General features: G+C 50.2%; 1 protein-coding gene across 7 annotated transcripts in view; it reads right to left on the bottom strand.

The window, feature by feature from the left end:
* IGSF3 (immunoglobulin superfamily member 3) overlaps window positions 1-12,542 on the bottom strand; it is a 98,291-nt gene that overhangs the window by 70,289 nt on the left and 15,460 nt on the right. For 5 of the 7 annotated variants that reach the window (XM_033436299.2, XM_049709939.1, XM_049709945.1 and 2 more), the window contains exon 1: window positions 12,349-12,409. The exons of the other annotated variants lie outside the window; for them this stretch is intronic. In XM_033436299.2, the coding sequence (XP_033292190.1) occupies window positions 12,349-12,394 (46 nt within the window). In that variant the 5' untranslated portion in view covers window positions 12,395-12,409. Of the gene's footprint in view, window positions 1-12,348; window positions 12,410-12,542 lie in introns of those variants that run through there. 7 annotated transcript variants of the gene reach the window in all.

Raw genomic sequence — 12,542 nt, 5'->3', positions numbered from 1 at the left:
TGGCATCCACAGCAGGTATTCTCAATACATACACCAATTTGATGCCAAATCCTAAGCCATTCCACATGTATTAAAACTAAAAATAAAATTTAAAAAAAAAGTTATCTCTGCTATCTTCCCTCTTTTTGTGGCTTCCTGCAGCCTAACTCTACCGCTTCACCCAAGCCTGCTCCTTCCTCACCAGAACCCCTCCTGTTCCCCTGCCACCACAAGCAGCCCTGTCCAGCTGTCTTCTCTTCAATCTTAAAGGTCTTTAGCATATTTTAATACTTGGCTCCTTACTGCCACTCTCTCCTTCCGCCCCAGCCAGTCCACCCAGTAACTTACTGCCTCTTATGTCCCCCACGGCAGTTTCCCGCCTCAGGCACAATGGCCCAGGGGCTCCACTTAGCCAATCCCTTCATGTCCAACTCCTCCTCTTGGTATTCTAGGCTCCCAGATTCTGGCCTCGCTCTCCCATCTATGTAATCTGATTCTTACCAGTCCTTCCACAATTTGCCTTTCCCCCCCAAGCCCGCCGTGACTCATTCCCACCTATACATTTTGCTTCCAATGTTTTCCATCTTCCGGTGTTGAAGAGCTAAACAAGATGGAAAAAGAAGGGCTTCCCTGGTGGCGCAGTGGTTGAGAGTCCGCCTGCCGATGCAGGGGACACGGGTTCATGCCCCGGTTGGGGAAGATCCCACGTGCCGCGGAGCGGCTGGGCCCGTGAGCCGTGGCCGCTGAGCCTGCGCGTCCGGAGCCTGTGCTCCGCAACGGGAGAGGCCACAACAGTGAGAGGCCCGCGTACCGTCAAAAAAAAAAAAAAAAAGATGTTAAAAGACAGAGGAAGGAGGGAAGGGAGAAGAGGAGGAAGAGTGAAAAGAAAGAGGAAGGGAAGAGAATGGAAGAATGACGACAGCAGCACCAGCTAACTCTCGCAGAAGTATCCTGCCAGGCCCTGCTCTAAACGCCTCATACACGTGACAACATTTAACCCTGACAACAACGACAGGAGGCAGGTGCCATCCTTATCCTCATTTGCAGGTGAGTGTGGCGCCCAGAGGTTAAGTACTCTGCCCCGGGCACACGTGGGGTCTGTACTCTGAACCACGCCACTTGCACGACAGGTAGGGAGATGAGCATGGAATCAAGCACCAGCTACACACAAGCAGCGAGCTGTACAGGTACTGGGGGAGGCGGGGTCAGCCTGGGGAGTCAGGGAAGGCGTCACACGCAGCGCACCTTGATCTGAGTCTCGGAAGCAGGAGTCAGGCAGGCAGCCCAGGAGCAGGTACAGGCACTCACGCCACGTGAGAAGACAGGGCACGGGCAAAGCCAGAGGCCAGAGAACCAAGGATGAGTTCACTCACAGGGCTGGTGTGGGCTCTCTGGCTGGAAGGGGAGCATGAATGGAGGTGGGCAGGGAGCAGAGGTGAAGATGGCGGGCAGGGACTAGGTCTTGAGAGGTCTGTCTCACTATAGATGGGCCCTCAATCCTGCGACACATCAGGTCAACCACTTCTCATTATCTAAACCCTCCCTCTTCCAAGGCGCATCCAGCCTATTCCAGTGCAAACAGGTGTTAACCAACTGCAGATGAAATGGAAGAAGCTAGGACCTAGAAGCTAGGACCAGTCCCCATACGGGCAAGACAGGATGCCCTCCTCAGTCTCCCCTCTTCACACTGTCCTCACCTTCTCCAACAGGAAAAGAAAATACAATGCAATTGCTTCTTCTGTAAGCTTGTTAAGTCAAATCCTTAGGGCTTCATTACTTGGCTTTTGCTAACTATCAATATGAGCGTCTGGAAAATACGTCATGGACTTCTAGGAATCCATTAAATTTAGGGAGAAACTGTGATCTAATGTCATTAGATGACAAAGAAAATAAGCATTTTCTCAGGACTGGACAAGTTTTTGAGCTTTGGTTTAGATGCTGACAACATCATGTGACACAGTGACCATCTCAAGTTCATCAGAAGATGAAGAACAATTATACATTTCTTAAATTTACTTCTTGAATGAGAAAGTATTTAAAATATATAGAAAAGTATAGAGAATAATAAATACCTGTATACATCCAAGACAGTCAAATCCTCATTTTTGCCACATTTGCTTTAGATTTTTTTTCAAGAAAGAAAGCATTATGGGACTTGCCTGGTAGTCCAGTGGTTAAGAATCTGCCTTCCAATGTAGGGGACGTGTGTTCGATCCCTGGTCGGGCAACTAAGATCCCACACGTCATGGGGCAACTAAGCCCACATGCTAAAACTACTGAGCCCGCGCCACAACTAGAGAACCCACACGCCGCAACTACTGAGCCTGCGCGCTCTGGAGCCCGCATGCCTCAACTAGAGAGAAGCCCGCACACCGCAAGGAGGAGACTGCATGCCGCAACGAGAGATCTCGCATGCCACTACTAAGACCCGATGCAGCCAAATTAATTAATTAATCGCAAAAAGAAAGAAAGAAAGAAAGCATTAGACACTGATCAAGTCCCTTCCCAATTCAATTACCCCTACCCACCCCAGAAATAACATTCTGAACTTGGTATTTATCACTCTCATGCATTTTTATGCTTTTACTATATATGTATGTATCCAAAAACATATTAATAATTTTTGCATGATTTCAAACTTTGTAAAATGGCATCATACTGTATGTACTCTTCTGCATCTTTCTTACTTGACAAAACACTTTTGAGAGTAATCCTTGCTGACATATGTCACTCTAGTGAATTCATTCTGATCGCTGCAGATCACAGTTCATTGCAGGAATATTCACCACCATCTGTATCACAAATTTTAAATTCATTTTCCTGTTGATGAATTTTTCAGACGTTTCCAACATGTCACTGCAATAAATATGCTTGTAGATGTTTGTCTAGGGGTATCTTTGGTCACAGAAGACATTGCCCAAATGACTCTGCAACACTGGTACACCAATTTTATATTCCCAAGGTCAGTGTTTAAGTATTCTTTTTGTATCTTCATCATCTCCTGGTATTGTTCGACTACTACAGCGTCACCAATCTGATGGGGATGAAATGTTATCTCCTTGTTATTCTGAAAATTATTTTTAAATGAGAAAATACATTACTAATAAATGCAGCTTAGTGGGCAAGAGTTCTCAACAACACATGGGAGTAGAGTAAGTTTTCCTTGGATTTTCTGGAAAATAATACAGAAAGGATACGGAAGTGAGCAAGGGTACACATAAAACAAGACTGGCCATGAGCTGATAATTGTTAGAACTGGGTGATAGGTGCATGGGGGTTCATTATCCTATATTCTCTACTTTAGTATATATTTGAAATTTTCCACAATAAAAAATTAAAATAAGGAAAAGCAGCAGCTGCATTTGGAGCAAAGAAAACGCAACAAAGAGGAGCCCCTGTAACAGTGGAAGGAAGGCAACCTTCAGAAAGGGCAGAGCCTGGAGCTGCAGGTAGAAGAGGACAAAAGGAAGCTGGGAGAGGGGGCTTTCAAATTGTGTTATGATTTAAGTCAGAAGAGTTAGGAACATTATTTCTCAAACTGGTGTTTCTGATGACCCTTTACAATACTGCAGCACCTAATAAAATGTTATCAGATTTTAAACGTAGGATTGATAGAATGATCACCATTCAAAATCACTCAAGTGGTTGTTCCATGAAATTTTACTTTGAATTACAGAACATTTGTTTTCATACTCCCAAGTTTGTTGTTTAATATGTGCAAGAATTACCTGTTAACATCATTTAAAAAAAACACACACACACAACTTTTTAGTGGAAAAAAAATGGTCCTTAGGCTTTTAAGTCTGGAATGACTTCAGTAAGGATAAGAGGTCATACTGTATGCTTTTGAGTGAAACTGTCATCATCATGAACCATATTAGAATTCTGGATGCCTCCAAGCAGGTAGGACCTGAGTCCCCACGCTTACAGGGCAGGGGTCCAAGCAATGGAGTTGGTCAGGATGCCTGGGATATAAAAGATAAACCCCGAAGAAACACAGTGGAATTCTAGACAGAGCAAAACTTGACCTGAGAGGGAGCTAAAAATTCCTGTCACATAGGTAGGAAAAGGCAGATTAGCTCAACTGGATTAAGAAAATGTGGAAAAGGGAAAGCCTCAACCAGAATTATAGCCAGTGGTTTTCAACTGGGACGTAGGATGTCTGAAGTGTACTGAATGGCAGGGCATGGCAGCGGCAGGTGCAGGGCAGAGGCTTGGCCGCAGCGACATCAATTACGGCTCCAGCGGGCCTTGGGAGCTCAGGGCCACCAGGGCCACCTGCCATTGAGCCTGCAGCAAAAACCACTTAGCAAGTCGTTTCCAAGTTCCTCGGAATGCTGTTGCCTAAAATCATCTCACACACGTGTGTCCCACACATCTTCACTCATAGTCGTCACTCGCCCACCTCTGCCCCTGAAGCAATTATTCATTAACCACAGGCATTTAGCAGCCAGTAACAAAGCCCACAGGTCCGGAAAGCACAGTGTGAACAGTGAAAGGGGCTGGGCTTGTAGCGCCAGCTCCTCTGCAGAGGCAATGCACTCCAGAGCTGGGGTCAACCTGTCCAAGGTCACACGACCAGTTCCTGACAAAGGGACTTAGAGAGGCCAGGTCTCCAGACTCCCAGATCAGTGCTCTCGTCCCTCCCATGGCACCATGTGGGTCCTTAGTTCCCCAACCAGGGATGGAACCCATTCCCCCTGCGGTGGAAGAACAGAGACTTAACCACTGGACCGCCAGGGAAGTCCCGCGCCTCCCTCCTCTAAAGCATCCTCCTTGCGCTGGAATCCCGGCAATTGTTCTGTTCACACCGCTGGGCCTCTGAGATCTCATCTGGATGGACACTTGTGGCAGGACCTTCAGGGGCCTTGACTCACTCCCCTGCAGTCCTTTGTGTCCTCGACTCTGGGCCGCTCGTCAGCAGCTCTGTCCTCTTTTGTGCATCTATTCCTGCCAGTCTAAGGGAGCAAGCAGGAAGTTTCCAGGCCGGGTGCTCAGAGGCTGACCGTTCTCAGCAGACGTCACCTGGTGCCGGCCTACCCCCGGCACCCATCCATGCCTGGTCCTCCTGGGGGGGTGCTGGGCAGCAATCAGATCCGGGGGAGAGGAAGGGAGGGGAGCTGAGGCCAGGTTATAGCTGCAGGAAGGGAGTTCACGCACTCAGGAGGATTCCCTGTGGGCAGGGCGGTTGGCATCCAAATCCCTGGGCCACCGGGATGTTGTTCCTACTCCTCAGTGAGGAGCTAAGGGCCAGGGAGTCAGTGACTCACCCAAGGTCATCAAGTTAGTAGGAGTCAAGGCAAGGGCAGCAGCCAGGGCGTCCCACTCTGAGGGCAGGGCTCGTTCTGCCCCCACGGGCGGGTTTGCCAGAGGGCTCTGACCTCCCCAAACCTGTGGCCCCAACGTGGCGAGGCCCCTCCACGGTCCACGTGCCGCAGGACAAACAGCTGCGCACTCTCACTCCGGCTATCACTCCTTTAGAAAGGATGGCCTGTGCTTCCTTCCATCCTGACCCCTACCAAGAACACCGCTCCGGAAATGTTGCCACAAGTGAAGAAAAAAGTACACCCAACCACAGGTCCTCAAACTCCTCCTCTCCATTTCCCCCAGAGGCCGCACCAGGGCGAACTGCATCCACCGCTACCATTTATGGGCTCTGTCAAAACCTCGGCACAAAACAGGAGAAGAATCCAGGCCGCTGCCGTCGCTGGGTGCCTGTTCACCAAGCTCCAGCCCTGAGATGCCCGTGAAACCGCGGCCGCCAAACGGCTGCCCAGGCCCCAGCAAAACACCCTCCAGCGTGGAGCCTGCCCACGGCTCCCAGTGGCTGCCGCTCCCGCCGCTGCTGGGGAGAGGGCGTCTCCAACTCCAGCTCTGGCCTGAAGCTAGCACAGAGCCACGATGGCTGGGGAAGGGAACAACGCATGTGCAGAATGTTCCCGTGTCCACCCTGCAAGAAGGCCCCGGTTACAGCAGCGCAAATCCACGGGTGATTGTGAATTGTGAACCGAGGTGACGGCCAAAGGGAAAGCCAGCAAAGGAGGACGTCCGTGGAGTGCACGGCCGTCAGAGGAGAAGGCTGCCCTGCCTGGCTGGAGGGTCCCTTCATCAAGCCTTCCCCGTAGCAACTGGCTCCAAACATTGAAACCTCTCCAGACACCCACTCTTAGAAGGGCCGGCTCGGGACTCGTTAACTTATCAGCCACTAAAACAGCAGCGAGTGACACCACAGTCTGACCAGAAAGGTCCGAGATTAGAAGTCAAATGTACCGGGTCCCTTTCATTCTCTGCTGGTGGGAACGTGAGATGCGCCTCACTATGGGAAACGATCTGGAAGTTTCTTATAAAGTTAAACACACTCACCATATGGCTCAGCAATCCCACTCCTGGTGTTTACACAAGACAAATGAGAACCTACGTCCACACAAAGACTGACACACAGAAGAGCAGCTTTATTCATAACAGCCCCAAACTAGAAACAGACCTGGAGATGTGGGGAGGGAGCTTTCGGGGGTGATGGGAGCATTCTACATTTGTCTGTGATGGTGGTTTCCATGACTGTTTACACTTGTCAACACTCAACGAATTGTACACTTAAAATTGGTGAATTTTGTTGTATGTACATTATACCACAATAAAGCACATTAAAACAATACTAGGTTCCTTTTCCTTAACTGGAGCTCAAAGAAGTGGCCCGAGCTGGCTGTAACTTGGAGAAATCACATAACCTTGCCGGGCCCCAACTATGCCATCTGTACAGGGGCTGCCTCACGGTCCCCTGGCTCGAAACGACAAGAATGAAGTCGGAGGATGTGAGCGAATGTACAGACCTGGCACCCAGTGGGGGTCCATGAGTGTCAGCCTCTGCCCACCCGCCCTCCCCAGTGTAAGTGAGTGACTCCACTGACCCACAGCCTTCAACCAGCCGGGGTCGGGGATGAGCCGGAGGACCCGGTGAGGAACTGAAACACTGCGGAGGGTGAAGGACAAAGGCCGCAGCCTGGGGGGGCGGAGCGGGTCGGGGGAGCTCGTGGAGGCGGCTGCTGGGGAAGGCGCTGAGGCTGGGGACAGCACAGAGGTGGGTGGGACAGCCCCGCGCTTGATCATTTTGCTCAAGGCCGGCCTGGCTGTGGCCTCCAGGTCTCTCATTTCCTCTACTTTAAAGAGGGGTCACAGAAGTGCTTTCCCACAACTGCATCATTTCCCTATAAAGTCGTCAGCTTAAACACAGAGCCAAGCTGGGGCAGGACAAAGTCTCCTTTATGACACATTGCGGTTCATCCCCACCCGTTTGAACCCTTGGGCTCTGACACAGAACACGAGCTCCAGCCACTCCCCGTCACTTCCCACAGGCGCCAGGACACAGCATTCCTTTCCCTGGCTTCTGGTTAAATGCCATCGTCAGTATCTTTAGGAGGAAGCGGGGGGACTTGGGGGTGGGTGGGGGTGGGGTCAAAAATAGAGAATGGATCCAAAGGACTTCTAGGAACTTTAAAAGGCTTGGCAATTCATGGTGCCAGTTCTTTACTATGTCTAATTTTACTCTGAAAGTTCCTCTTAACACAAAACATGTTCCAGCCAAGACAGGGTTAGTTTGGGCTCATGAATAACGAAGGCGAGGGACTGCCCCTGGAGGCGCAGTGGTTAAGAACCCGCCTGCCAATGCAGGGGACATGGGTTTGAGCCCTGGTCCGGGAAGATCCCACGTGCCGTGGAGCAACTAAGCCCGTGTGCCACAACTACTGAGCCCGCGCTCTAGAGTCCGTGAGCCACAACTACTGAGCCCTCGCACCACAACTGCTGAAGCCCGCGTGCCTAGAGCCCGTGCTCCGCAACGAGAAGCCACCGCAATGAGAAGCCCACGCACCGCAATGAAGAGTAGCCCCCGCTCGCCGCAACTAGAGAAAGCCCACGTGCAGCAACAAAGACACAACACAGCCAGTAATTAAATAAAATTTTAAAAAGAAATAAATTTTAAAAATAACGAAGGCAAGAATTTCCTCAGTTCTCTGAATGGAGCTGGAATGGGGCAGAAAGCGGCCCCAGAAGAGAACCCACAGGAAACTAAAGTTGCCCGAGGCAGAATCAAGTGAGCTGTCAGGGGTGAAATGCAGAGAGGGCATTAGCTGCAGACAGCTAAGCTGGGCAACAAAGGAAACTGGGAACAAGACTGCGGGTCCTTCAGGAAAGCCGGGTAGAGCCTTCTTGCCTGTTAGATGCCAGTGTTTCAGGTGACACCCAGTCAGGTAAGGCTGCTATCTCCGCAAACCCTCCCCGCCACCCAGTGATAAACCACTCCCTTTCTCCAGGACGGTCTAATTACATCCTTTTTGCTTGACACTCACAGGGCCAGGGCAGGTTCTCTGGAGTAAAGCCCAGTACGGTACACAGAGGATGTCAACGCTGCTCCCTGAAGCACTGGGAGAGAACGCAAAACGAAGGAAACCTTGAAGAACAGGCAAGAGACAGCAGTGTTGACAGGAACAGGTGCTGGAGGAGATGGAGAAGGGGGAACAATGGTTGACACATTGGGGGACATCAGAGGCAGAGGTGTGGCAGGTGGCAAAAGAGGTGACTGCTGCAGGGCAGGGCAGGGGAGACCCAGGCAGCACCACCCAGACCATGGGGGGAGGACCCCTCAGAGCCACCCGATGCTGTCAGCATGAGAGAACACCAAAGCTGGGGAACGCCCAGGGGCCATTTGGTCAAAGGCTCAGAGATTTCACCCACAATGGCCTCGCCAAGACTGAAACAAGAACAGCAAGATATCCCGAGGGAGGTGACAATGTGGTCCAAAGGTGGTGTCTTAATGGCTCAGCAGTATGTACTGTGGCCTAAATCCAACCTCCAAATGACCACGTTATCTAACTAAGGCCAACCTGAGGCCGTCAGCTGACTAGGGTGGCACCCTGGTCCTGAACAACAATGGTGACAACTACCACTTACATTAAGACTCTCCCCGACGGTTCCATTCAAGTCTCATGATAACCCAAATGAATGGCTCCTGCTACGTCCGGATAAGGAAATGGGCGCTTAGAAGAGTTAAGTAACTTGCTCCAAATCACACCGCTGGCTGAATAACCAATGCTTATCGAGTGGTGGTCGGGTGGACGGATGGATGGACGACTGGATGGACAAAGGAAAGGCCAGGCTGACAGACAGCTCTCTTGGGACTAGACTTGGCCCTTCTGCGCCTGTCAGAGGAAGCAGGGAGAGTGGTGGGTAAAACGAGCCCATGAACAGGACAGCATCGACAAATATATATGACAGCCCTATTTTGCTGAAAGTGGGGGGAAAATAAAAACACCATCTCTCCACGAGAAACAGGAAAAAGAGAAACAGTCTGTCCCTGTCTTTAAATTTTCAAATCATAAAGAAGAGCCCCGGTGGCCCACGTCGGCTGTCCCCAGGTCTGAAGGGTTTTCCTCCGAGTATTTATTTGCAGAGTCAAAGTTCTCAGTTAGAGGAGAAACAGGACACAGCAGAGATTACATCGGAGCAGGAGAGGCGCCGCACAAAGGCCCTTCCTTTGTGTCTAACTCTGCTTTGTTTAAAGCAAGATCAGATTCAGCATCTGCACTTTTACTCGCTGCCTGATGAAAACCAGATGCCAAATGCCTCGCAGCACTGCGTCGGGGCCCCTGCCCTTCGGAAAACAACTTGAGTCAGGCAGGCCAAATGCACCCGGCACTGAACAAAGCGCGCCCGTGCTTCAAGGGCCGAGATCTGCGCTCCTGAGCCTTTAAGAACAGGCACACTCGGAATCTTTTCGGGCTAGGAAAGGCGAAAAAGATGGGCTTCGTACCTCATTCTTCGTCTAGTCTAGAGGCCTGGAACTTTTTCCTGAAGCTCCACCTATAGCTGGATGGTTGAGATGCTCAAGCTGGTCACCAGTGGATACCAGTCACCAAAACATTCCCCTCTGCAAGCCACTGACATTCTGGTGACCGATGGGAGAGAGCAGCCATCTTGCTGACACGGCTCAGGGACAAGGATCCCCCTAAGCTAAAGGGCCTTGGGGGTGGCAGTAAACTCACCCTCCAAAAATACTCAGAGCCCCAGAGAGAGAATAAACACCAGCCAGCAAGCTCTAGCTCCTGGATCTCTGAGCAAATCAGGTCAGAAGTAAATCAAGTCAGAACACAGATCTCTGAGCAAATCAAGTCAGAAGCAGAGGGAAAAGTGTAACCTGAAGACCACTTATCTATCACCTGGACCACAAACAGCCGTCAGCGGCGCCACCCTGTTACAGCTCCAGACCTGGCTTCCCCAAGGATCCCCAGCTAAAGGTGGAGCAATCCAAGTCCGATTCTGGAAGGACAGCACTCCTCCCTCTGTGGCCACACCCCCGGCCCCTGGCCCTGGGCCCCAAGGATGCTATGGCAGGGGAGGACAAAATGAAGGAATACAGGCTCTTAGCTGCCTCGGCCAGGAGATGACACCTGTCACTTCCTCACCCGTTTCACTGGCTCACATTAGTCACACAGTGTCAAAAAATCTGCACAAATTTGGAGGGGTGCGTGCACATCTGGTGAGCTGTTGTCTCTGCCACATCGTCTATGTCCTAAGACTTCTCATTCCCAAGGTCAAGCCCCTATTTTCAAATGAATTCAAGGTCTCATCACTTAGAGCTTCCGTCATTACCTCAAAACCCCAGTGGCAAAAACAGACAGCATCTTCCTAAATTCGGTCCCCTCTTCCAAATTTCCATTTTATGTCAAGTCATCACACTCAAACTCCTACAGTCATCTTCTAGACGCAAGATTCAATCATCTCTTCATTCAATCCTCCCTTCTTTCAACAGTTACTTTCCTTTACAGTTTTCCTTTGATATTTTCCCCCATTTCCTACTACTTCCAACTCAAATCTCACCACCAACAACTGAATTATTCCAGGAGCTTAAACTGGTCACTCAGCTTTTATTTTCTTCCCTTGCCATCGACCTGGTACGCGGCTGCCTAATCCTCCCTTCCAAGGTCCACTTTCTTAGTTTCTCCCCCGCTCAGGGGCCCACAGTCCTCCCCACTGTGTAAATCAAGGGTCACCTTCTAAGCCTGCAATTTGCAGTGCTCTAGAATCTGCCTGTGGAATTAGGCAGGACATAACCTCCCTGTTCTCTGCCACAGCCATGTCCACTCCCATCTCCACAGGTCTGTTCATGCCACCCTCCTACTCTTCTTGTGCAAATCCTAATCCTACCTCATGATCCACTCCAAATACGACCTCCTCACCTGACTCCTTCCCACTAACATACTTAACCTCCTTCTCTTCTGGTTTACCACAGGGCTAAGCGCTGTCTCTGCCTAGTGTGCCTTCTCATGAGAATCTACATTGTACTGTTTTACAAGTGTAAATCCTATTTCCGGCTCCTTTGAGGGAGTGTCTGATGTAGGTTGCCTTCAACTGTACGTACTGGAAAACGGCAATTCTCTCACTCGGAAGACTGGGTTTGCCTCTTGGTGGGTGTTCAACCAAGAAAGACACAACCAAGCCAACACTCAGGAGAAGGAAGGATTTATTACTTGAAGCAAGTTAAGGAGAACACGGGGGGTCTTTCCCAAAGCAGTGTCACCCTGAACAGCAAAATTAGGATAGTTTTAAGCTCAGGGTACACTGATATTCATGGAGGGGCTTGGGTGGTTGAGTGTCTAAGCTTTAGTTGACTGAAGTCACGAGGGTCAGAAAAGGTCAACAGCATCATCCCTTAGGCTCCAGTTGATCTGGTGGTTGAGTGCTTCAGGCTAATCTTCACTATTGAAAAAGAAGTGGGAGTCTTTATAACTGATCTATTATCTTTGTTATATACTTACTATCTCTCGCCTGATAACAGTTCTTGCATTCTTTTGTTCCCTTAAGATTATTAACTACTGAGGTCTGTTCAAGGGCAAGCACTGTGGCCAGGCTCAGATCCCAAAGTAACTTAGGCCAAAAATGGCTTCTCTTATGTCAAGAAAGCCACGCCTGGTTCTTTTCCTCCGGGGACTCCTTACCCTAACTGCTTACAATTCCTTCGGCTGAAACGGTGATGACAGAAAGTGCAAGGTCGGCCTGCTCAGTCTTCAGTGCCTCTATCGTCAAGGACCCTGGTTCTTCCCATCTTTTCCCCTCGGATGGCCTCAACAGATTTGCTTTTCCTCGTGGTGACAAAATGGCTGCCTCTTTTCCAAGAATCTAGTGCATGGAGCTGTCCCTTCTGTGTTTCCTTTTAAGAGAGAAAATGTCTTTCCCAGAATCCACTCCCCGACCTCCCCAGAGGACTTCTCATATCTCACTGGCCAAAACGATGTCACACGCCCGTATCTAGACTATGGGCGTCCATGACTGGCTTGGACCCATCAGTTTTTACCATGGAGCTTAAAGCAGAGTTACCTTTCCTTGAGTAGTTGGCAGGGAGGTGGGGAGGGAGGCATGACATTCAAAGGAAACCAGAGCTCTGCCAACAAGAAGAGAAAACAAATGGCTGTTGTGTAGGTAACCAACAGTGTCTGCCACGGGCAGGGCCCGGCGTCATGCATCCTTGCGTCTTCCCTCCCTGGCCACACCCGTCCTGCACTGGCACATAT

The sequence above is a fragment of the Orcinus orca genome, chromosome 1 (assembly GCF_937001465.1).
Source record: "Orcinus orca chromosome 1, mOrcOrc1.1, whole genome shotgun sequence".
Taxonomy (NCBI): Eukaryota; Metazoa; Chordata; class Mammalia; order Artiodactyla; family Delphinidae; genus Orcinus; species Orcinus orca.
This window is presented reverse-complemented; position numbering and strand designations above follow the sequence as displayed.